The 26254-nt window shown below is 46.2% G+C and overlaps 1 protein-coding gene and 1 long non-coding RNA gene across 3 annotated transcripts; both read left to right on the top strand.

Moving 5' to 3' along the window:
• Positions 1 to 1738: 1738 nt before the first annotated feature.
• On the top strand, positions 1739 to 25908 carry LOC142577981 (uncharacterized). The gene is made up of 4 exons (XM_075687406.1): positions 1739 to 1880; positions 22003 to 22173; positions 23446 to 23562; positions 25404 to 25908. Exons 1-4 carry the CDS (start codon positions 1818 to 1820, stop codon positions 25551 to 25553), a joined length of 501 nt encoding a protein of 166 aa, XP_075543521.1. The 5' UTR covers positions 1739 to 1817; the 3' UTR covers positions 25554 to 25908.
• On the top strand, positions 9045 to 14408 carry LOC142579837 (uncharacterized). Of its 2 annotated transcripts, none has more exons than XR_012827474.1 (3): positions 9045 to 9444; positions 10203 to 10329; positions 12692 to 14408. It is a non-coding gene; the product is annotated as an uncharacterized LOC142579837 (long non-coding RNA). The 2 variants fall into 2 exon arrangements; XR_012827473.1 differs by having other exon boundaries at positions 9046 to 9444; positions 10203 to 10316.
• Positions 25909 to 26254: the final 346 nt, after the last annotated feature.

A 26254-nucleotide genomic window follows, 5' to 3' on the forward strand; every position in this document is an offset into this window, starting at 1 on the left:
CGGCGCGTCACGCCCCGGCTCTTGTGCTGCGGCGCTACGCAGTATTACACACGTGATCATCATCTCGGAGCTAGGTGCCTTGATATGACAGTGTAGTATACGTGTTATTGTGGTCCAATGCACGGTTAGAGCATCGGTTGCCGGGTACCGAGATTCCATCTCACCGTCCGGCAGGTCGCTCGATCGATCCTCTTAAAGGGCCTCTCGCCAGGTCTGGCCATGTTGAACTGGCAAACGCAATGCACCCAATGCGCGCTAACGACGGTGCCTGCACCGCTACGCGCCACGAGAACAGATGAAATTGCAAATCGAACGCCACGCGCCGTTCTCCTCGCGGGCGCCGCGCTTTCAACTGGAGAGCCGACGTCAGTCGCCCAAACTGCGCTTGCGTAGTTCGCAGTGCTGCGACATCACTCACATTGACACGCGACTGAGAATTAGTTGAGGCAACGCCAACAGTTATTTGTTGCTTCAATAGACGAAACAAACCTTAGGGAAACAACAAAATCTACAAACCGAATGGCTGTGCGTCTTTGTTTTATTTCGTAAGTGTAGCAAGAGAGATGTGCTTCCGTTTCGTCTGCTTGTTCCCGTGGCATGCCGTCGCGCACGCATAGAACAAAAGTGTCTTTTTGTGCAGTGTTTGGCTCGCGATCACGCTCTGTGATCCGCTTGCGTCTGCCTCAGTGTTCGTGTAGCACTGATTTATACAGCTAGTCAGGTGTTCCCGTGCACAGCGCGCCAAATTGTGCGCTGCGTGAAACGAGACAAACGCAACTGCTCGCGCGCGAGACGGTATTCGAAAGTGCGCCGCGCAGCAAAAAGTAAAAAAAAAACGAGGAAAAAAGAAAGAAGCCGGGGCCTGTGACGTACGCGTGACGCGTTCCTCCAGTTCCGGGGATTGTAAAACGAATTTCGCTTACAGAGACTAGACGGGGGCAAGTGAAAAGAGTGTCTGTGTTGGCGGTGACACTCGCGTCCGGGAATCATGAGTTCACGGCACTTGAAATACTTATATCTCGGCTAGCACGGATTGACTCACGGGCTTGTTGGTTCATTATAAGAGAAAAAAAAAACAGCCCTGTCATTAAATTGGCTATTATTGAACCAATCTGACATATCCTTGCCGTAGAACGTACCCTAGAGGGCACATAACTTCCAGCGTATACCCAAAATTTGCTATGTGGCCTGCTTAGGGGCCTTTAAAAGCCAGGCTTTCTTTCTCTCTTCCTTGGACTTTTCCACTGCTGCTGCTGCTGCTGCTGTCGCTGTCTTGAGCGTTGCGTCGGGAGGTTGTTCACATCGTGTACATACTTGGCAGGGGCGTGGCAGAAAGGAAAGAAGACGATAGAAGCTCGCCTGGATCTTTCCATCGCGTCGCTAAACACGTGGCATGTGGACAATGCCATCTGGAGCTCCCCAAGTGTCGCCACAATACTCTCCGGCCAGCTGTAATTATCCGTGACCCCTTACCTTCAAAAGCATTGAAGAAACGGCAGCGCTTACCTTTCTACTCTGAGGGGAGCTTTCCAACTTGGAAGTCGGAAGTTGGAAGTAGCGCCAGTCCTGTCGTATGTGTTCCCTTCGTCTTTAGCGCATTTTTATGAAAACTCTCAAGATGAACGAACTCGCCCAAACAAAGGTATTGTTGCAGATTTTCTATTGGCGTTGTTTGCTCTTTGTCAAATAAAACTGAAATCAATTGAATCACTTTGCGCTTAACTGGACGCAGAGATACGGTGGCTGACACGGTCATAGCGATCAGTTCCACGGGCTGGATAGCGAGCGAACAGAAGTGTGTCTCCGCTCCGACTTCGATGTTCTACTACCAGAGACTCGCCGATCCACAGAGAACAACTGCAAAGTCCTACCCCGACCTCGTGAGTATCGCCGTGGTGTAGCGGAGCGCTACAATAGCCTCTGGTTTGCTTCAGTGTTTGTAGTACCCAAGAAGTGTGCTGAACGACCTCAAGCCAACGGTAACTCAAGCTTCAGCTGTGAGAGGTCATAAATGCGAAAATAGCAGTCGAGGCGATCGACTCCGTGTGAAATCCGTATGCGGATTCAGCACGCGTACTGACTGACTGACTGACTGACTGACTGGCTGGCTGGCTGGCTGGCTGATTGATTGATTGATTGATTGATTGATTGATTGATTGATTGATTGATTGATTGATTGATTGATTGATTGATTGATTGATTGATTGATTGATTGATTGATTGATTGCTACGGCTTGGAAAGACGCTGAGCTGCAAAATGGCTCTGTGTGAAACGGCCATAAGGAGATAACACGACACTCTGTTTAGTACTGCAGCACGACGATGCACAGGCGCTGTTGCGCAATGCCGGGGAGATAGCGCGGAGCGTGCGCTGGCCGATTAATGGAGCACTGACATTGTATTTCTGACTGTACAGTTTTTTTTTTCGTCAAGTGAGAGTATTAGACTTCTCAAGATTTGCAGCAATACTGGTAAGCTTCGGAGCGCCTCAACTAACGTGGTCACCTGGAAGCAGATCACTGCGAGGTTTTGATCCCGCTCGCTCGGTCGACTCCTATGCTGCTGCTTGTCGCGAGAGCCGATGTAGTAGCATAGCGAACAACCGAGCATGCTGGAGTGAGTGTCAAAACGACGCAATGATTTCCTCCCACGTGACGATCTCCTGAGTCATTACGTCCCGCCACAGTAGAAACGACAGCGAAGATAACTGTAGAAAACCCAATATAAGAAGTCGCAGTGTCGCCCGAAAGGTGAGGCATCCATTGCCATAGCAAATTAGTAGACACCTACACAAAGTAAGGATTGTAGCTTTACCGTCCGTATAAATTGGTAAAACATTCGACTACTAATTAAATTAACACGTATAGTGTCACGCGCGCACGGGCAGACATAAACATATCTCACTCGATGAGCGCGGACATTCACTGTCAAAACACTGGCGTGAGGAAGAACGGCAGCACCAGCAAGCTAATTGACCTTGGTGCGCGTCTCGCTTCAACGCAAACTAAGCGACGAGAACACAGCACACACGAAGATATATGAGCGCCCGGCGAACCTAGACTATGTACTCATCACACATCTCCATATCAAATTGGCCCGCCCATGTCGCCGTTTTGTGTCCTTTTCCCCCCATCTTCGTCTTTCTTAGCGGTCAATATGATACGCGTTAAAGCCCAAATAGGCCAAACTCAAGTTCTTCATCGCAGATCGCTTTCACGATGAAGCCCACGTGACCGCACGCGACCGCACCGTACGCAGCAGCCGCCAGAGTAGAACACCCCTCCCTCCTCTCCCCCCGGCGCCTTGCGCGCGACTGAAGACGGCGCGCTTCCTCCCCGCTTTACTCCCTTGCGCGCGCGAGTTTTAGCCGCCATCGCCGGCTCACCCTCACATGCTTGCACTCGCACATACAGCTTACGGCGCGCGGTGACGATGTTATCGCCCTTGGACGGTGGTGCCGACGGCAGAAATGCACCTGGAGTGTCCGCATAGTTACAGCAACAATCATTTAGGGTCAGTTTCACTAACCCGATCACACCATGGCGACTTCTGGACCGTTTGTAGAGAAGGATTGAAACGATATAGTGAGTCTTCCTCTTCAGCGCTTTTGCTCGTGAATGCCGCTCGTGCTGAGAGCCCTTGCCCCGCTCTAACGGTCGGTCCCAAACGCCGGTGACTAATAAAGGCCTTTCGCAAGATATACACATGCTGTCTCGAACGGCTACCCGCTTCTTTGGTAACTGGCCTCGTCATAGATATTGTAGAGGATCGTCGATGCAACGCAATGCTTCCTTACAGCCGAGGAGCGGCCGTCAGGAGCGCGCCAAGCGAACAAGTATATATAGAATGCCCTCAGTTAACAGTTGTGAGTGTTTCATTGAGCGTGCAAGATGTGTAAACTCGGCCGCTTTATAGGCTGCCAAAGTCACTGTAAACAGTCCCTTGCTTGTCTTTTGCTCCAAGTACGTCAAAAACACCACCGGAAAAAAAAATTTAGCCTGTTATCGTGCGTTTTTGCCACATACGTAGTGGCTCTTGCTTCCTGTATTAATCCAATAAAATAACATAAAAAGCTCGCCTAACGCTATGGGTTGAACAAAACGCCAAAAGTTGTCGCTACCCTCGCTGCTGCTTTCATTTGTGTCAGGTGTTTCCGTGTTCCGTAAACAGTAATATGTGTACCGAACTGCCAATATACCCTGTCGTCCGTATGCGCAACTGCGGATAACAAAATTTTGGCAAGCAAATTTACTTCAAATAAGTTTTAAAGGTCACGTGGCCAGTCGCCCACTAAGAGGCATCGTGTTCTCTTTTCTTTATTTTCACCCACCTTTACTCAGCTGGGCCATTATTTCTTTCTTCAGCTTGCTTCTTACACCAGATTTGGCCCATAAACTGTTCGGCGTTTGTGCGATCGTTCCAGTCGGAACTCACCCCAGACATTCATCGTCATGACCTTGGGTAATATGGCACGAAGCAAAACCTCTGGCTAAAGAATTCGGGCACAAATCATCATGATTATCCAAGTATGCTAGTTACGGAAACGCGTCATGTGTGAGGCATGCCGGGGCTGTTCTCTCACGCTTCTTTCTCGGCACACCGCGCCTTATGACGGCAACCGCATGAAAACCGCGCATATACGCAGTGGAACAAACACAGCGACCAAAGTTGGAGTCGACGAATGCAATTGAAAAGCGGCACCTACTTTTGCGACCCGGTTCTCGAATTTGTCTTTCGGACTCGGGCGTCACACAGAGGGCCGCTTGCCTACGCCACCGCGGAGCGCCTAACATGATAACTGACCTTCTCTGTACATGGACGTTGCACCAAGCTTAGTGGACCCCACGCCATCATCCGTTTCTATAGCCGGGAGTTGCGTGGTGAGGAAATGAGGTCGGGAGGTTGAAGGAGACGCACTGGTTTAGTTACATTTTTACAACTCACAACTGGTCCAATGTATACAGGAGCACACTCCATCTCGGCGCACTTTACATGTCGATAACTCTATATGCCAGGACACCACATGCCAGCGCACATGTCTGAGCACAATATGCGTTACAGGAAATATCCGATTTTAGTGCGTTTGCATTCTTAGGGTACTTAACGCACTTTCCGAGGCTGTGAATCTATCTGTGTTTTTATCTATGTGTCTATTTCTGTATGTTTATCTCTAACCGTATTCCCGCCTACCTGTGTCATTAGGTAGTCAGCAGTCTATCAGGTAGCGCATAAGGCTTCTGTACTTGTAACATAGCAGCGGCAGCGTAGCTCCCGTCATGTAAGAAGGGAGACTTTGACGACCCAGTGGTTAGCCGAGAACAACGCACAAGTGTTTAATTTAATGCACGTATATATAAAGTAAAAGTGGAAAGGGAAAAGGAGGAGTCAACACAGAAAAAGAACTTGGCGCCTGCGCATTGACAGCGCGCACATGACGCGGCAGTTTGATACCTCATTTTACAACATGCCTTTCCTCTTAAAAACGCTGCACTGGCTTGCGAAATCTTGTGGAGCGTCGAAGAGGTTGCATGCCCTTATGAAAATGGATTTAGAGTTCCTTTAGAACTCCTAATGAGTTCCTATGGAGTCAAAAGGGACTCTATAGGAACTCGCGATCTATAGAGTCGTCTGCATAGAATCTCTATAAGAAGTCTATAGAAACCTTTCTATAGAAACAAGTCATTTCACACACAATAGATGTGCAATAGAGGGTGTATTGACGTCCTATGTACTGAATTCTATAAAGTCATTTTTATAGAATGTCTTTAAAACTTCTAACGCGACCTGTCTATAGAATGGCTCTCCATTCGTTCTCTATAAATGTTCTATAGAGAGTGTATTGATATCATATGTACTAAATTCTATAAAATAATGTCTATAGAAAGTTTTTAACACTTCTAATGCGGCTTGTCTATAGACCGACTCTCCATTCACCCTCCATAAATGTTCTATAGAGGTCGTATTGACATTTTATGTACCAAATTCTATAGAAAAATTTTTATTGAACGTTTTCAGAAACGTTCTATAGAGGTCGTATTAACATCTTATGTGCCAATTCTAGAGAAAAAATGTTTATAGAACCTTTTCAGAACTTCTAATGCGGCCTGTCTATAGAATGGCTCTACATCCACCATAATAATTCTATAGAGGTCGTGCTGACATCTTATGCACCAAATTCTATAGAAAAATTTATAGAACGTTTTCGGAACTTCTAATGCGGCCTGTCTCTAGACTGGCTCTCCATTCCCGTTCTAAAAATGTGCCATCATATGGCATATGTACGGAGTTCTATAAAGGAACGTTTATAGGACATTAAAGAAGCTAAAGTGCGGCCTGTCTAAGAACGGCTCTATATTTTCACTCTATAAACAGTACCCAGTATCCAGTGCATCGCCGGATTATGGGTCCAGTGCCGCGCGCTGGATGCATGGGGCGCTGGGCAAGCGCGGCGTACTGGGAGGCGCTGGTTACTGGTGCGAAAAACAGCTCTAGCGCGTTAAATACGCGGTGCCTAGACACCGTATGTATTTTTTGAATAGAGAAAGCAACAGAGAGCGTTTTAGTGCAATGAAAAACGAAAAAAAGAACATGTAAAAACAGAAGTGCTTTGATCAGGATTCGATCGTCGCACCTGCAGATCCCCAGCCCGGATCACTACCGCTACGCCACGCCAGCATACGAACACAGGCGCATAATTTAGCATACCAAAATCGAGAAGCACTTTTAGTTTCACAGAGAGAAGTCTTGCACAGACGTGGTAGATGCGCTATCGCCCAGCAACTAAAACTCACGCCTGTACCACAAAGAAAAATTTGCTTTCCGTATTCAATAGTGTGCTCGGAAGTGCCATAACATCGACTTTCACTTGCGATTGGTATTTTAACTTCGAAAAAAGTCCTAAATGAACCACCGACCAGGGACGCTGCATGAATGGGCTGTTACTGCCGATTTCGATAGCCGTTTCTTGTTCTTCACGCGAGGGGTATGCTATGTTTTCTTAGTTCAGTGATGTCTTTCAGTCTACACGTCTGTCTAGTCATATATATTCTTCAGAGAAGCGCAGGCTAGTGCTGGGAGCCTTCGGCGACAGCACATATACCTGCGTTTATGACGCGTCACATCGGCGCTCCTCACTTCTTGTGCTGGCACTGTAGACATGAAAACATTGTTTATTTAAAAGCACCGATGCTAAATCTTAAATATAAAGTAATTTAACCTTGTTAGACTCCTTGATTCTTGAGGTTAGACGCGCCGATAGCGTGCAGACGGACTCGGCGGATACGCTATGCCTAAGCTTCGGTGGGGACTGATCTCGGCGCGGGTAGCTGGCGAAAGCTAAAATGTGTGTATTTGAGCCTCAGAACTATTTTTAGCACAATAGGGAAAATGGAAGCGCACGAATCGCCTCAGCCTTGTTATCGGTGCGATAATATCAAGCAGCGGTAGGCTTCGAACTCGGGGTCTGTTCGAGCGCGTCTGAACGACTTCTGGATTTCATGTCCACTCCACAACACTGCGACAATGGCGATAACTCCCAATCATATGTTACGTGCGAACTACTAAAAAGGCGGCGTCCTCTGCGTTTGCATGGTTTCGTTCAAGAATTTAGCTATCCGTCTTGTCAAAAGGCAAAATGCAAAAAACGAAAGTGATTTTCATTGTCACATGTGCAGGAATAAACAAGGCAGCTCACGCACCTTTATTCCATGCTGCAACACGAAATAGTTCTATGACCCTAAGATATAGCGTTATTTAGGACAAGAGACTAGTATGAAGTGATGAAATTGTATAAAGCATTTAATATTCAGCAGCGCTCGTCCTTGCGTACTGGAGCCAGCGCGGCACAAACACAACCAGCGCAGTTTCCAATGCGACCGTCTCTTCCAGTGTGACCCAGCATTGCCCAGCTCTTATCCAGCATTCTCACTGGTCTCGAGTGAGTCCCAGCGAGCGCCAGCGTACCCAGTGCGATCCAGTGCTTAAAAAAAAATAACAACGCGCTGATTTCACACTGGAAGGCACTGGAAGACGCTGGTTCTTGCAATCGGCATTTCCGAGGTTTTTTACTATGAAGTAAGAGCATCGTTAAAAAGACACTCATTGACGAAGGCAAACATCACACTAATCGAAATTAGGAAAACCAAAGAAATATAACGGAAGCGCGCATTGTGGTTTATATCGCATATGCAGGTAAATCACAAAGATGTATACCAAGAAACACTAAGCAAAACTGCGCCTTAGCAATCGCGTCATATCTATTTGCTGGCATGCAGTGACTGCAGCACTTGGGGCGGAAACACATCGAACGCCGCCGCACATTTCTGGCACACACCACTCAAATGCGACAAATGCACGCTGCAGAAACGATTTTTTTTTTTTTTCAAGGAATCTTGAAAAGTCACGGACTACATGAGCGCGATCCGCGCATGATAAGCACATCGCCACGAAAGCAAGATAGGGAACACATAAGCGTAACCTGTACCTCACGGGTAAAATTAAAAATCATCGTATATAAATTATGTTGCTGTGCGACGGACACAAGCGCACGGAAACATCACACACCTCCGAGGTTGTGTGGACAATTTCTGGGCTACATTTAAACGACAGCAGGAAATTACTTCAATGAGAAACGAAGTGAGGGCGCATATAGTACAGGTAACGGTTGCGCATAAATTCAGTTAGGGTTTTAAGGCCAGTGACCGAGGTTGAAATCGTTAAAATCACACTCCAGCAATAGCTTACGCAGGGTAAATTGTCCGGATCTTGAAGGCCATGCTTTTTGCTGACTACATGTGGCATAAGCGATTCAAAAGCAAGGATACTGCATGTAATTTATTTCTGCCCTAAACTATAGCACACAATATGAGCATGTCAATGTTTCTTCTTGTCTAGCAACATATGTATGTAGTTCGGCCCAAAACGGCACAAAACCTGCTGTAGTGGGTATTATTGTAGGAATCACGGAGGCCACAACAGCCGCACTATTATACAGACGGCGCTGGCAGCGCCGGTATTTTCGTATTCAACGCGACAGGTAGAATACGAAGGTACGGCGTGTTGTAATTGCTCCGTCTTCAACGGTTGTTGTGCGAGCTGCATCGATGTGTTTGTTTGATCGTGTGTTATTAGGTTTGCTGTAATGAAATGAGACGTAGTTCGCGAGCACGAAAGTGCCAGAAGATGGCTTGAGTCTCGCTGTAAGCACGCCGTATGCGTGGCGCGCCAGCTAAATGTGGACCAACGATTTTCATGCCGTGGAGTGCGTTCCCTTTGTCTCCGCTGGTTGTCGTGGAAAGCTTGGTGGACGGCGCAAAGAAGTAATGCGTATTATTAGCGTGCCTCAGCTCGTCCACTACCCAGCGGCTTGTTTGCTGCAAGTAACATCGCAGACGCATCACTGGAAACTTGGAGAGCGCCTTTCGACCTCGCCGTACTGTTGAAACGGTAAGCAATCGTGCTCGCCAACTACACGTGCGTTCATCCGTGTTGTGTGTGCTTCCCGTGTGTGTATAGAGTGCCTTGCGAACGTAGCAAGTGGAACACCCACGTCAACAGTGAACCCTGTGCTGGTACTTGCTACGCGCTGGTTGTAAAAATTGTGTACGCAACTCTATTGCCACAGTGCGGAATTGATAATCCTGATAAGCGTTTGCTTCCGCTGAGAAAAGTTTCGGAAATCGTGTTCACCTTGTGCAGCTGTGCGTGAGCTCCCGCCTGTCTGCTAAAGTTGCATAGTAACGACCCGTCTACCTCTTCATCGATTCTTTCTTCAATGACGTTTCCTCACTTATAAATGCTTCGACGTTGTGCACAATCTCTGCTTACGAGGTTTTTGGCTAACGAACAGTTCTAGGGAAAAAATGTAAGCCAATCACAGCTTGCTACTAGTACAGCTTTATTTCCAAGACAAGATGTGTTGACATAACTGACTTAACTAAACATGACAGGGGAACGTTGCCTATACTAAGTAATGGAAAAAACATTAAGATTAGATTCCAATCTGCTGCTGCCGCGCGTCCAAAACTTTATTTGATGTAGAGGTCCCTATTGTCATGACATTCGATAATTTCAAGCATTTGCTCTCTTTCCACATTAGTGCAGACATTGTTTTCATGACCCTTTTAGGTGCTGATTGCATGTTTTCACGATACCACAGCTTTATTGTGCCACTGCTATAAGCTAACATAGACCTCATTTTGTAGTGGCGAGGCCGTGACCCACAACATAAACTACAAGATCGAGGAGCCCCCAGAAATGCTGACCCTGTGGATATATGGCTGCAGCAGCATGGCGTGTGATCTGGATGGTCATGTCAGGTGTGTATGAAATGTATGTGTTCCAAAAAGGGGGCTTGGTGTCATTCATGGTGAATTTTGTCAACACATTCCATACTGCAGCTTACTAAAGAGACTAAATATTTATGCAACCTTATTGAACTTGCTACCTATTTGTGTGCATAGCCATTATGCCCACATTATTGTGTTTGTATAAAACTATACCTAACCTTTCCTGATGTTTAGTATTTCTTTTGCGTAAGTTGCTTACCTGCAAGTTAAATATAATTTTTGCTTTGTACGTAGTGTATTTATGACTTTTTATTGTGGTTTTATTCTTTGAAAACTATTTCCTATGCTGTACCCCTTATTTGCATAATTTTTTTCCTGTTTGTGCTACAATCTCGTGCAGTTTTCTGTGCATGTAGGAATTCGAAGTGTAGTGGACTAAATATGTCACAGGTCTAAGCACGTAGTGTGCACACCTTTGTTTATCATTGATATCTTTACAGTTACTTCTCTGTTCCCTTAGTAACAGCCACTGCGAAATACACATTTGGTGAGCTTTAATTTCTTGAAAATTAATATGATGGTCAGTATTTACTATGCTGCATTTACTTCAGTAGTACATAGGCACAGACTGATATGGATACCTTGTGACCTACACAGAATGCCTTTTTTGTTTGTTGCATTAAAAATGGCGGCTCACCCACATGTCTTACTATATATGTGGTATGCCTTATCGATTTCACTTGTCAATTTTTACAGTGGATGAAAACAGATGAACGATTGTAATCCAACATGAAGCCCCGTTTTGGAAATGTACGGCCAAGTTGGATGACCATACTGGTCTTTTGAATGAAATATGGTGGTCTCTTATACACATACGATACCAGCCAGTTTGCCCTATGTACACTTGACCACATGTGAAAGGGATACAGTACACTGCCTGTGCCACACACGCCAATTTTGGTGGTATCTTTCACCGAGCAAGCCTCCCTTGCCTGCTTGCCTTTCTCAATTCTCTTGCACACTGCTGTGCATATAGGCACCCCGACAAGAAAGGCTTGCTTAGATACCACTAAATTTGTCTTGTGTCTGTCAGAGGTAGTGTAGTCTATTCTTGTGATCATGTGTATATTTGGTCAAATGTACATGCGGCAGATTGGCCGGTGCCTCAACACGTGCCTAAGACAGCACCATAATTCACTCCCCGGATCAGTATGTTCGTCCCACTTGACCATGCACCGATGGGACTGGGGCTGCATGCCAGATTTAGACTGTTCATCTGTTTTGTTCAGCTGCGGCAACCAATTGACCAACAAATTCGCTGAGGAATGCCACATAAAAAGACTGGGTCACAATCTGTTTACTGAATTGTCTGCAACCTTCGTAGGAACAAATTTGTTTGTTGCAACTAGTTTTAGGCACGTTATTTCTTGTTAAATTTTCTGCTTGACCTACAGAGCAGTTATGCAATCAATTTTCAAAGAGACATGATTAGTATAATTTTTGTTTTCTGTTTTTCACATGCCATGTTGCAAGAAGGACCCTTTTTAATTAAAACTGAATTAACTTTTTAATTGCAATTGGGAAGTCTTATCATTGTGTTTAGGATACATATCAGTGTACATACCTGTACTAGATTAAAAACTAATTGTTTCAATAACTCAAAAAGCATGAATATACTGTGTCCATTGTATCTGACAGTGACACTGCGACTGTGTTCCAAATACCACTAATTGGCAGTTACCCATCATAATTTGCGAAAACAACTTAAAACATTATTGTTCCCCATACAATGGATACTTACATGCATCATCATGATTGCTCAAGCTCCATGTGAGAAATTTATTATTGGCATATTAAGCATAGTACATACCAACTATGGCTAACAGCGGATGGAATATTAATTTTGTCTACCGCTCAGCAATAGAAGCCAGTAGGTCATTCCCTTCTTTTCAAAAAATTTGTTTCCTATGCACAGTGTGACGTCTGTATAGGACTCTTAGCTCATGGGTGTTCCTGCTTGCTTATCTTATAAATGGGGAATGTGTTGTCATTGCAAGATGAGATTAATGTGTGACTAGGCTGTTGTCGTTTGGAGATGCTTTTTGTCATCAGCAATGATATTCTACTGCCAGGCACATTGGCCCAGTGCTGATGTCACAGTATCTTGGGAAAGTAAAGATATTGTCAAAAATGATTCTCAAAAGAACTGCCACTGTTTGGCAGAGTGGTGGGGAGGTGGGGTGTTCTGCCACTTTTCTGTTATAATTTTTTTCTGTAATACTGAAATGAAACTTAGCATAATGCTACAACTATATAGATATTTGTGGCATGTTTGTGCCTGCTAATACATTATGGCTGAATGTTCATTACACCTTTTGAAAATTAATTTCAATTGTATTTTCCAGGCTCCAGCGTCGCCGTTACTAGACGGACCAAATGAGGCCAAAAACTAGCCTTTCCTCGCTCCTTTCCTGGGAAGTGAAATAGCAGGTGATCATGTAAGAATGAACTTGCAACATGTGAGCAGTAGCCAAAGCTCCATACAGATCATGCTGGTGGTGGAATGATAAGACAAACCTCAATATTTATTTGTTTACTTATTCACTTAATATTTATTTATTCATATCTCGTGAATACTGTGCAGTTTTTCAGCAAGGAATCAGATAAAATAAAGAAATATCATTGCATCAAAGTAAACATGTTATTTGAAAAAGCATAATTCACGTAGCACAGTACCATGATAAAACATTTTCAGACAACTAGTCTGCTTTTGATACGCATTCATGAAAACTGCAAATTTTGAAGAAACAGAGCAGTAAGGTTAACAAATCTTACTCATAACTAAAAAATGAGATCACATTTCTGTGGACCTAATACCATAATTTAATCTGGCAAATTAGAGATACCATATGCTGCTCTAATATACAATCACTAATTTATGAGTAGATGTGCGAAACTCTCAAACATTGCAACAATTTCATGTAAGCTGTAAATTCATATATAAAGTTTGTTGACTTTAGACATAGCAGATGGAGTCTGCAGAACTGTGATATCTCTTCCTGGCACATAGACGGGGATTAGTAAGCTTCGTGGTGTTATTTTTCTTAAACCTGCCAAATAGTTCTTCCTGCAACAACTTGAATTCTCAAATGCCACAAACTTCAAATTAGTGCTGTGGTTGTCTCAAAAATATTTCTGTATTTTGGATGTATTTGAGTAGGAAAATTTACAGAATTAACGAACTTGTGCTAGTTCTTTATTTTTTTACAGTTGCAAACTAAGTCCTTTTCCTTCAAGTTCTGCTATTTTCAGCAAATTTTAATAAATATTGATGGTTTTAATGTAAAACTATGATTTAAACATTTTTAAATGTATCAAACCTCATCAAATTTGATTCCATAGTTGCCGAGAAAAACTATTTTACTGTTTATGTGCATTACATAGGAGCTCCTGAGCTAAATCTCTTCTTTAGTCATTGCGTGTGTCGGTCTGGTTTGTATTTCTCACCCTAATTAGAATATTGGCTCTGATCTCAAAATTGTTTCCCTTACAACGAAATACAAGCTTTTAAACTTTGTACGATATATGCTGTACTGCTCTATGAAAACCACTGTTTGCCACATTTTTGCAGGGTCTGCCAGTGCTAATTTTACACATAAACATAGACTAATATGCTGTGTGGTTTCGGTATATGGTGTACTTATCTGTGAAAGCCATTATTTGCCACATTTCGCAGCGACTGCCAGTGTTATTTTTGCACTTAAACAAACTAAAATGCTGTGTCGTTTCGTCAGGCTGACACAACATTGCAGTGCACATTCATATCAGTCTATTTTCAGGCTTTAGTATCCAACCGTGCAATGTGCACTGCTGGAACAGGCACTCCTTTTGCAGTTTTAATGGTATGGTTTCTTGTCCTAGTCAAGCCTGTTATTGCCAGGTGTCAACTGTAATCAAGTCTGCCACTGATTCTTTTACCTCATGTTTCACGTGTTTGCACCACCAGCTTGACCTGAGAAGCATGTTGGCAGCTACAGTTTGTGTGTTGCAAGTTCTAGTCTGAAGCGTGTATGTCACATATATGAAGTATGTATCTAGTCTGAAGCGCAATAAACATTTCAAACTGAATACATTGTGGTTGTAGCACCAATTATTTTGCCACTGCATTTACTGTAGTCCTTATTGCCTACAGTAGAACTTTGGTAAATTGCAAGTTCTTTACACATATCGGCCTAGCTTTTATAGGCATTTGCTTGTAGGTACTCGAAAGCAACTGCATAGAAATATTCTATAGAATTTTGTCTTTAGCGTCTCTAAAGCAACTCGATAGAAATATTCTATAGAAATTTGCCTTTAGCATCTCTAAAGCAACTCGATAGAAATATTCTATAGAAATTTGCCTTTAGCATCTAAAAGAAAACTCGATAGAAATATTCTATAGAAATTTGTCTTTAGCATCTCTAAAGAAACCCGATAGAAATATTCTATAGAAATTTGTCTTTAGCATCTCTAAAGAAACTCGATAGAAATATTCTATAGAAATTTGTCTTTAGCATCTTTAAAGCAACTCGATAGAAATGTTCTATAGAAATGCATCTTTAGAGTTCCTATAAGAATGCGGTGGCCAAATAACTTTTGAAACTCTATAGGAAAATTCTATAGGCAATCAAAATAAACACAATAGAGTTCTATAGAGAACATTCAAAAGACTTTCTAAAAAAACATTAAAAATCCGGGGCAGACCAAGTAACCATGGTTACTTGGTCTGCCCCGGATGCCACGAGTGTTGGAACAGGTACCTGGTGGTCCAGGTCTCGAAACGCTTCTTGGGGTGAAGATTCTCCCTCGTCGTCGGGGCTCGCGGATGGCTCTTGGCAGAGTGGCGGTGCGCTCGGAGTAATGTCTCTGCTGATCGAGCCTGGGTCGGTTCCTGGTGCTTCATCTGGAAAAGATTCAGTATGGGTGCGCACTTGGTCGATGTGACGCCGCACGATTGCTTGAGGAGTCTCCACTGTGGCCAGCCGTCCTCCCGATGTCGCTGTTACCCGTCCTGGTATCCATTTACCATTTGACCCGTAGTTGCGGACATGTACACTACAGTCCGTTGGAGGCAATCACTCGACGTCTTTTTATAAGTAGACATAGTCGCCGCAGGGAAGCAGGTGTCCAGGCGCGATCCTATCTGGTACCCCAGCAGCATTTCCGATGGCGACTTTCCGGTTTTCTGGGGAGTCCTTCCGTAATAATACAAAAAAACGCATAAGGTTATGCTCCAGCTTTGCGCGTCTCATCTTCCGGAGACCCTCCTTGATTGTCCTTACTGCCCTCTCCGCCGCTCCGTTTGATTGCGGTTGATAGGGGGCGGTTCTTAGGTGTGTAATGTTGTTCCTGTCAGCAAACGTTGCAAATTCCTGGCTGGTGAACTGTGTTCCATTGTCGGATACGAGGGTTCTTGGTACCCCTGAATGGCTGAATATATCCCGTAGGCAGTCAATGGTGGTTGCCGAAGTAGCCTGGTTCAGTGGTACGGCTTCTATCCACTTAGTGTGGGAATCTACTACCACGAGAACCATATTACCTTCTATTGGCCCTGCAAAGTCGACGTGAACCCGCGACCATCTCTCCTGCGTTTGAGGCCAATTTAACGGCGGGGCCGCTGGCGGCATAGGCAAATTGGCAATGCAATTCTCGCATTGCGCTGCCGGGAGCTCTACTTCGCGGTGTATTCCTGCCCACCAAAACAAGGACCGTGCAATTGGTTTCATTGCCTAGGACCCCTGATGCGTTCCATACAATAATTGTAGCAAGCGCTTACGTGCTGCGACAGGTATGACGACACGGTGTCCCCAATAGACGAGGTCGTGTGCCAGAGATAGCTCCAACTTGCGATCAGCAAAGGGGACCAAGGACGGGTCAAGTCGTTCTGCGCCTTTCGGCCACCCGTGCAACACGTTTTGCTTTACGCGAGCTAAGGTTGAGTCATTGGCGGTCAGCTCCTTCAGCTCACGTGTTGTGGCTATCCCTTCATCCAGGCTTCTCAAACAAAATACGTACTCTTCAGGGTCAGGTTCCGTAACGAGATCGGAGCCCCGCAGCGGCAGTCTGCTCAGTGCATCCGCATTCAGTAGCAGCCTTCCCGGAGCATATTCAAGCTTGTAACGATAGCCTCCCAGGTAGAGGGCCCAGCGTTAGATACGAGCTGCAGCCATGGCAGGCGTCTGGCGGTCGGGCCTCAGCAGTCCTAGGAGTGGCTGGTGGTCCCTAACCAGGATGAACTCTCAACCTAAACGATAATCCCGGAATTTGTCACCCCGATAACAAGTACCAGTGCTTTACGTTCTAATTGAGAATAATTTCTTTCGGCTTTTGTCAGGGTTCTTGAATGGAACCCGACTGGTCTGTTGGTGCTTCCAATTGTGTGAAAGAGAACAGCGCCTATACCACGAGCGGATGCGTCACATTCCAACTTGAGTTACCTCGATGGATCAAAATGCACAAGGACCTCGGCGTTCTTAAGATGCTGCTTCGCCTTCTGAAATGCAGCTTCCTGTGAGGACTTCCACTGCCAGCGCGTGTTTTTTTCTAGCAACTGGTGCAATGGAAACAATGTATCTGACATATTCAGCAATAACTTTGAATATAACTATATCATCCCAAGGAACGAACGCAGCTCACTTAGGTTTCCGGGAATAGGGGCACTCATGATAGCATCTACATTCTTCTCAGTTGGATGAAGGCCGGTACGATCAATACAATGCCCAAGATAAGCGACAGATGGCTGGCTAAATTTACACTTATCGTATCTGAGCTTCACGCCGTGTTCTCTGAACCGTTCTAACACAATTTGCAATCGAGCTCCACAGTCTTCAACCCTTTCCGCGACTAGAACATCATCCAAGTAAGCCTGAACGCCAGGTAACCCAGAAAGTATGGTATCAAGTTTTCTTTGGAAAATTGCGGGAGCCGAGGAAATGCCGAACGGAAGCCTATTGTAACAAAACAGGCCTTTGTGAGTGTTAATAGCGCAAAGCTTCCGAGAGTCCTCGTCCAAAAGCACCTGGTTATAAGCATCCCGCAAGTAGAGCGTACTGAACAACTGGCCTCCTCCTAATGACGCAAAGATATCTTGAATTACTGGACGTGGGTGCTGCTCCGTGGCGCAAGCAGGATTGAGAGTAGCTTTAAAATCACCACAAACTCTGACCGAGCCATCCTTCTTCAGAACGGGTACAATGGGCGTCGCCCAATTCGAATGCTTGACTGGGGATATTACACCCAGCGACACGAACCGGTCAAGTTCCTGCGATATCATGTCCCGTAGAGCATATGGAATAGGTCTCGCCTTACAGTATTTGGGAACAGCGTCGCCCTTCAGCAGGACACTGGCTGGTGGTCCCTTGATCAACCCCAAGGTTTCCGAGAAAACGTCCTGGTATGTGTCGCGAATGGCATGGATCCTGTGACAGTCCCCTTGATTCGCCGTGGCCTCGCCTTCACCCGTCACTTGTAGTACTGGAACGCCCGCTTGTTCCAGGAGCATTAGCAGGTCTCGGCCGCACAAGCTTGGTCCCGGGTAGTCTAGCACTACAAGGGCACAGTTAACAGAAATATCGCGGTATTTCACACAAAGTTGAAGCTCGCCCACCACCGGCAATCTTCCATTGTAGCAGGGTAGCTTCACATGTGAAAGTTTCAAGCTTGGCCAGCATTTGCGATGTTTATCAAAAAGCTGTCGCGATATTACGCACACCGGGGAACCTGTATCTACTTCCATGGATAAATCCACGCCTGCCCAACTAAACGCTCATCTAATTGGTGGCTCAAGAGAATTCTTTCGTGGTCACGCCAACGTCCAGATTTGCGCACTATCGCTGTTGTCCTCTTCTGAAGCGGCGTCTTCCACCGCCAAGGCTTTCGCGTGATGGACTCGCCGATTGCTGGGAACACTGTTACCACTGCTGCTGCGACACATTTTTGGCAAGTGACCCCTCTGACTACAAGAATAATACAGGGCTTTAGCCCATCTGCAGCTGTTGCTGTCGTGTCTAAAACTGCCCCACCTTCCGCACTCCAATCGCCCTGCGCTTTCCGTGCTTGATCTCGATGGTAGCTTGCGACGTGCTTCCACTTTAAACAAAGGCGGTACGTGTACGGACATTGTCCTGGCGTCTTTTTCGGCAGTTTCATCGGCTATTGCTTTAGACTCCGCTTCCTCCAGCGTTAATTCCTTCTTTGACAGAAGTTGCTCTTGCACAGCCCTTGAACGCATGGCATAGACAATTCTGTCTCGAAGTAGCCTGCTCAGCGAGTCACCAAAATCGCAATTGTCTGCTATGCGCCGAATTGCAACGAAAAAAATCATGAGTGGATTCATTCTCATGCTGACAGCATTTCAACAACTAGAAACTTTCAGCGATTTCGTTGCGCTTTAGGTCATAGTGGTCATTTAACACCCTGACTGCTTCGTTATAGCTTGGGGCATCGGGCTTTGCAGGTGCTACCGATCATTCCCATTAGGATTTGGACCGTCGATGTGCTAAGCGCAGCCACTAGAAGTGCCTTCTTAGCAGAATCCGAAATGGCATTAGCTTCAAAATACGCTTCCACTTTGTTGAGGTAAGGCTTCCGCTTATCTGCGACGTCGTCGAAGTTCGGAAGCATGTAGGAGGCCATCGTGGTGAGCGGTACGGCTGTCTCTGAATGCTTAGCGTTGGGTTCTACCTTGACTGCGTGGGTGCCTTCCTGGCTCGTCGCCACTGCAACATAGCAGCGGCAGCGTAGCTGCCGTCAGCTGGTTGGTTTCGAACAATGTTCGAAACCAACCATCGGGCCAACTTGGATCCCTGAGTAGGTGGTAACGTGTGCATACATGTCGATCTTCAACGAACCTCCTTCACCGATAAGGGTCACTGTAGACGAGAGACTGAGTAGGTACCGTTGTTCGAAGAAACTCTTTGACGCTGACTTGGAGTACCGGGCACGGGCAAGTCGGTCTGTGCTTGTCTCCATTCAAGACATATGATGCCAACATGGGTCGCTGGGTATGTGCTACTATGAATGTGCCCGACACCACTGACGACAAAGATCCCTTAAGTTCCTCCAGTGCTGAGCAGAATCGTACCAACGTCACAAGTGTTATCAAGGACAGTGACCCGATCATTAGCAGGCTTCCGCAGAAATGCACTGGGTAGGTGCCGTTTTTCAATGAACACCTTTCACGCCAACGATTTAGCAAGCTGCGCCACAAACGCGCTGGGTATGTATACATACCCAGTGCGTGGTATACCACTCTTCAACGTACCTCTTGCCAGCTTTGCTCTCCGAGAACTTTGCTCTGCGAACCGGCGCGCCATGCATTTCGGAGGTCACGCGTAAGCTTTGCGGCGGCGGCGCAAGATGGCGCCGAGTGTTCCTAAGAGGAACCTCTAGCTCGGGCTTAACTCCGACGCGGCCTATTCAAATACATGTAAAACGCAAAAAAAGTTTTTCTGATATAACCCGTGGACCGATTTTCATGAAATTTGTTGCATTTGAAAGAAAAAGTTAAATTCTAGCGACTGTTTGTAGCGGAATTTCGATTTAGGTCCTGAATTTTGTTAGGAAGATTTTCAAAAATTCGGAAGTTTGAAAGAAATAGAAGCACGATGTTTACAGATATATAGCTCTGCATAAAAACCAGTATCGTGGTTCTGTAAACGAAATCCATTAGATCATTGAAAGCGGACAAATTCAATACGTCATTTTATATCTTACATGAATTTGTTACGTTGTTTACAAGGGTTCTGCAAAAGCTATATTTCCATATTACAAAATTTTTGAGATTCATGTGTAACATATCAATTTTGTCCGCTTTAGATGTACTATTAATGCAAGTCACGGAATTGTATTCTCGATTTTAGTTGGTGAGTTAAAGAGTTGTAAACTTGATAGTTTCGATTTCTGAAAATGTTTGATTTTTGAGTATTTTTGATAAAGAATTCACGACCTAAATCAAAAATCTGAAACCAGCAGTCACTAGATTTTAAGTTGTTCTTTAAATGCAACAAACCTTGTCAGATTTGGTGCAGTGGTTGCTGAGAAAAACGAATTCTCCTACATGTATTTAGATGAATGAATGTGCCCGACACCACTGACGACAAAGATCCCTTAAGTTCCTCCAGTGCTGAGCAGAATCGTACCAACGTCACAAGTGTTATCAAGGACAGTGACCCGATCATTAGCAGGCTTCCGCAGAAATGCACTGGGTAGGTGCCGTTTTTCAAACCCGAGTTAAAGCTTCCTCTTAAGGAAGTGCGAAAGAGGAGTCCCACTGTAGCACACGCCTCATACATAACTTGTTTCGACGGTGGAAATAGGACTCGCTTTATTGATTCCATGCTAACGCACTACCGTCTGCAGTCATTGTAAGATGAGCTCGGCCGCAATTTTCGTCTAAACATATAAAATCCGCATATGCCCATGTATCGCTTTTTAATGAATGCCTTTCACGCCAACAATTTAGCGAGCTGCGCTTTGAAAGCCCTGGGTTTGTGCCGCTCTTCAAGGAACCTCTACCCATCTTGGGTCACTGTGTATGTGTCACTAAGCCTGCGGCAAGCGAGGGAACCATTCTCAGCATTCGCAGGCACCCGCGCGCCGGGCTTCTCTTTACGGAGGCCACGTGCGAATTTCTCGGCAGGGCCGCTAGATGGCGCAGCATGTTCACAAAACGTGCACGCGTGACGAGCCCAGTTACCACATGGCATGTTTCCCAGAGTTCGCAATGTACCGGCGAGCCATGCATTTCGGAGGCCACGCCCAAGCTCCGCAGTGGCGGCGCTAGGTGGTGCCAAGTGTTCTTAGGGAAACGCGAAAGAAGAGTCCCGCTGCAGTAGACACCTCATGCGTAATTCGTGTCGACAGTGGCAGCACGTTATGTCGCTATATTGATTCAGTGCTAACGCAATACCACCGACAGTAATCGTAAATTGGGCTCTGCCGCATTTTTTAAGAAATCGCTTCTCCCGGGTCATTAGACGAGATAATTCGCTTACTCTGTCCAGGCCAACCAGAAGGGTGAAGTGAAGTGAAGTTTATTCTTCTTTTCAAGGAAAAGAGGGGACCGGGACAAAAGGCGGTAAGGCCTGACGAGGCCCCGGCACCCATACAGTTGGCAGTGTTCGCAGTTGGCAGGGTCGAAGTGTTCGCAGCTCTCCGCCCTTGATGTAGCACCAATTTTCTGGCCTCCCCCTCTGGTGGTTTGCAATCGCTCCCGCATACGGCGCAACCACGACGCGAGTGCACAAGTCGACGCTGCTCCCACGGAAGTCATCGACGTTGGATCCTTGCATCAATTTGTGCACGCTCCATGACGGTGAGCTTGTAGCGATTTGAGAAGCCTGGCCTTGTCGATTGTTTAAGCTTCCACAGAATGCGTTGGTGGCTGTCACTTCAAAGAGAGTTTGCTGATTTGCCCATCAGTAATCAGTGCCGGCCTGTGTCGTCAACTAGAGGAGGGCTGATGACGGAGTCGCTTCATGGGGAGTAACGAAAAAATACCCGCTGCCGTTTTGAGACGTAACAATACTTAGTGGCACATACCCACGCAAATGGTCTGCATTTTTAGGCTGCACTGCCTCCGGATCTGGCAGCATTTTTGGTGCAATAGCCAGATAGCCGGAAATGAAACTGGTGTGACAATACCAAAAAATGATATCCGCATTAAAAATACTTACAGAACACCCAAGGGCACCTGGTCACCTTCAAGTACACCAAGAATACCACCAGGGTGGGTCTCTCTCTGGAGATGGGCACGCTGCTGTACGTGCTGAACGGAACCACAACAGATATCGATAAAAGGGCGTACCACCCGTGCAAGACCTTCTACCTCACACAATCAGACAGCGTGGTGAGTACTTACCTTTCTTTTTAGTTGCATTCAATGTTTTTCCGCCCAAGTTCCGCCAAAGTAATACTCACAACAACGGAAATTATATACGAAATGATTGCGCCTGTCTGTGTGCATGCATGCGTGCGTGCGTGTGTGCGCGTGTACGTGTGCGTAATCTATTGCAAGCAGGAGTTGTGGTCTTGGAACGGGGGGATCAGTGCAAATACAAACATGCTTTCAATTAGAAAATCGCGGGGACGACACTGTTCGTTCATACGGGACACGTTTGGCGACATGCTTGGAGCGAGTAGCTAGTAGACACGTCTAGTGTACTTTCAGGGCAGGTCGTACATTGTATGGCCGGCTCGCTCCTGTTTAACGCACGATCCTGATACGCTGCAACAGCCAGTTGCAATGTCATTCGATTGCACGTACCATAATTTGGGGATGCGCTCAACGGACGGACCGCCGTACATCGCATTTTTTTCACTAAGGCAAGCATGACCTTTTCATCACCATTGCCTGCCCTTCTTCAGGTATGACGGGACCATAGGGTACGTTTTGATGAGCCCTACAATAAATCGGAGCCGGTTGGCTTCTCAGGCTCGTCGGGTTAGTGTAGACGACATGGCGTGAGGCTATTTGGCAATCTTCAGAAGCAACCAAATGGTGTGCGGAATCGACAGCACAAAGTTGTTGTCCGTCTTCTCCTTTGTGGTGTCCATTCCACGCAGAACATGTTTACTGCTCTGTGAACCCAAGTGGATCAGCCAGAAGGAGCGTCGGCATGGTTTGGGGCAGCCTGACAAAATGTTCGGCTCGTTCTCTCGACCCAATTAACCTTAAAACGCGGCCGGATTTGTGAAGATCCACCCGCGTCGAGTAGATGTCAACGACGGTGATAACTTCCTTCGAACAAGCGGTAGGACACCACTTGGAAAATTTGCATTCTGGGCGAAGCCGCCGTGTTCCATTAATAAAACTAAGTTATTCTTGCGGAAATTAGGTGCGCACCTTTGAGCGGATTCATCGACTACCGGGTCTTTGTCAGCGTGTGCTCCGCCAATTTAAGATCACCGAGGGCTTCTATGTTGGAATGATTGTGTTCCTCCAATCCCGATTAATTCTGATCATCCGCCCCACCTAGAGGCGGGAAGCCGCGCCATGCAGGCAAATTAACAGAGCCAGAAGAAATAGAAAAAGGTGAAAAGAATTGTTCGAAAATGTGCTCGTTCTTAAAGCCGTGAGTGGCAATGCAACGATGAATCTTTTCCATCTGCTTCACCGCAGGACTGTCAAGGTCATACAATCAGCACCTTGCTGCCGGGTGGCATGAAAATAGGCTCCCCGCTATCTCATACCGACATACTGCTCAGTTCGGAGGACGAAGACTCTTTAACAGATAAGGTAAGCCCTGTTACATCTAGGACTTTCACTTGCATAATCCCGTGCCACAGACTGCCCACCCGAGCCTTAACCCCCCGCATTCTCAAACCATCGTTGACTCCGAAGTTCTTCCTCCAATATACCGAATTGAGTACAGCGCCATCCCTCAACTGAAGAAGATTCTGCGCTTGTGAAGAACTGACGCGGAGAGTCACTGAAGCCCAGTGACACTTAATGTCGAGGTGCGGCGTTGCCATCAACTTTCTTGAGTCTAGCGGAGCAGTGTGGAGGGACGTTCTAGGATGCGGTGGTTAGAATACTGTTGATAATGTTTCGGGAAACGTAGGGAGCGGGCTTGCCATTGGGCAGCCACCAACTCTGAACTGCTCTGCCGTGTCTGTGTAGCCGTGAGAAAGCACTCAGTACTGCTCTAGCAAAGCATTTTTAGCGAGAAAACATACACACCTAGAACTGCTCGTAAACTGCTGTTACAGGCGCTGGCCACGGTCACGTGGCTTTCTGTGCTGCTCGTGTTCATTCACTGCACGAACACCGCAGGAATGTTCGCTCGCTGCACAACTCGGATGCATTCCCCAATCCTCCACAAACCCCGAAGAGAGCAGCGTTGGAGCAGTTCCAGGCGCTCCTTATTGGCCACTGCAAAAGCGCATAAAAATATGCATGCCCTGTTAACTTTATCACGTCGCCGACAACGGTGCCAAAGTGCGTTGTAGTAAACGAAGCTCTTCAGTTGCAATACAATACGGTTTTGCTCTTTTTTTTTTTTTATACGAGCGGTCTGGTTCTGTCGGAGGTACAACGAGACGCGGTATCTGAAAAAACGCGGACCTTTTCAGCACTTTGTCGCCGCACAGTTGATGAAAGCGTAGAAAGTTAGGCGGTATTCGCATACACTTTTGCAGACTGGAAGTCCAAATACTACGCTGTGCCTACTGTGTATACCTGCGTTTGCACATATGCGCACTTTGGACATATGTGACTGAACGAGGCATGCGCGCACGCTCCCGAAAATAGGGTACTCGTCTGTTAGTTGTTTATTTTTTCTCTATAAAACTACAGATGCGACGGAACACCATCAAAAGTTCTATGATAGCTCATAGGTTCGTTAATACTTTAAGGTTATTGTTTCTTCAAGTATGTTAACGCTCAGGTCGAGGTTGGAAAATTAGTATCACTCATTGCTGAAGGCATGCGCATTTTTATGAATCCAGACACTGGAAATATACTCGCAGACTTGCGGGAAAGCGCACCTGTATTCGACGTGCCAATTTCCCACAAAGCCTTTCTCTTACGGCGTGGGGTGACACTATGTGGAACACTACTGGTATCATCATGTACCAGTAGTGTTCTAACCCTGTAATTTCCGGTGGGAATGTCTCAACTGTAGTTGGTAGTCTCGGGGTTCCTAAGAGGTCATGTCTTGAGCACTGACGTCATTCGATTACCACAAAAAAGTGAATTCGGCTGTTTTAGTGCCTAAACTACGATATGATTATTATTCGCGCTGTAGTGCGAGAATCCGGCTTCATCCGGCTGGGTTTCTTTAACTTGCTCCTAAGTCAAAGTACACGAGCGTTTCTCTTTCTTTTGCACTTCAACACCCCCAGGGATCGAACCTGTGACCTCGACACAACAGCAGCGCGAAGCCATGGCCTCTAAATTACCACGACGGATGTTACATTGCAGAATCGCAATAATTGTGCTAAACACATTGACCGACTGTCGCGGTATTTTAGGCACACCAATGCTTCGAATATTCGTAAGAGAAAAGAAAAAAAAACGCGTGGACCCATCAACTTGTCGTTAACAAAGACCGCGCACTGCGGTCACCTTCTGTGCAGCTGGACGCCCTCAAGAAGTCCGGCAAATTTCGGGAAGGCTGGTCGTGGCTTCTTTACAACGTTCACCTCGGGGACATCTCCGGGGGATGCTCGGTGGACACTTTCGAGCGGGTCCACTTCCTCAAGGATCGCCTGATTACGTCTGACTGAGTCTTCGGAGCGTGGTGGTTGGAGTTGTTTTTGGAGTAGACGGTTTCCATCTGTTCGCTTGTGAAACAATACCGATTGTGCCAGCGAAAGAAGCTTTGAGTCGTCTGTGATGTGCTAGATACATGTTGTTACTGAAACGAAGCACTTTCTTTTTACTTTATTTGTAAGCGAAAATAGCCACCCGCTCACCCGGGAGAGGATAGCAAAATGTTGTCGAATTCGTGACGCTATTAGCCTCGGCGCTCATGGTGGCAGCGATGTATCAGACCTATACAGGAAGCAAGCGAACACCTGTTAGATTGCTTCCTCTATTCCGCACGTTCTGTAGTCGTCCAAGTGTTCAGAACGAGACGTAGTCGCATCTGCTGCTGTCCGACTTCATCAGACAGCTAACGGTTCAAACCTCATACTTGCCTGTCTAACATGGCCGACAAATGGGGTCAAGCATTTGACTTTTGCCAACAGCTGCGGGCGCGAGTCCCTATGCAGTCCTGATATGACGAGGCCGGCGAACGCTCCTTCCGTCGTCGACCGGAAAGACACCCAAGCCGAGAAATCATGAACGTTCTTGGTCGCGGACGCGTGGATGGAAGAAGGTTGGTAATGCAAACTTCTTTACCATATTGACGCCACTTAGCTATTCCGGTCAAATATACTATGACAAGTTCCAGACGGTTTTCTCTCCTGAAACAGTAAAAAAT

The sequence above is a fragment of the Dermacentor variabilis genome, chromosome 4, assembly GCF_050947875.1.
Source record: "Dermacentor variabilis isolate Ectoservices chromosome 4, ASM5094787v1, whole genome shotgun sequence".
Taxonomy (NCBI): domain Eukaryota; kingdom Metazoa; phylum Arthropoda; class Arachnida; order Ixodida; family Ixodidae; genus Dermacentor; species Dermacentor variabilis.

Bases quoted from the DNA above. Each gene is read 5' to 3' on its own strand.
- LOC142577981 (XM_075687406.1), top strand. From the start codon at position 1,818: ATGTTCTACTACCAGAGACTCGCCGATCCACAGAGAACAACTGCAAAG. The intron at 22,174-23,445 runs GTGAGTACTTAC...GCTTCACCGCAG, and splicing joins TCACACAATCAGACAGCGTG to GACTGTCAAGGTCATACAAT. The intron at 23,563-25,403 runs GTAAGCCCTGTT...CCTTCTGTGCAG, and splicing joins AAGACTCTTTAACAGATAAG to CTGGACGCCCTCAAGAAGTC.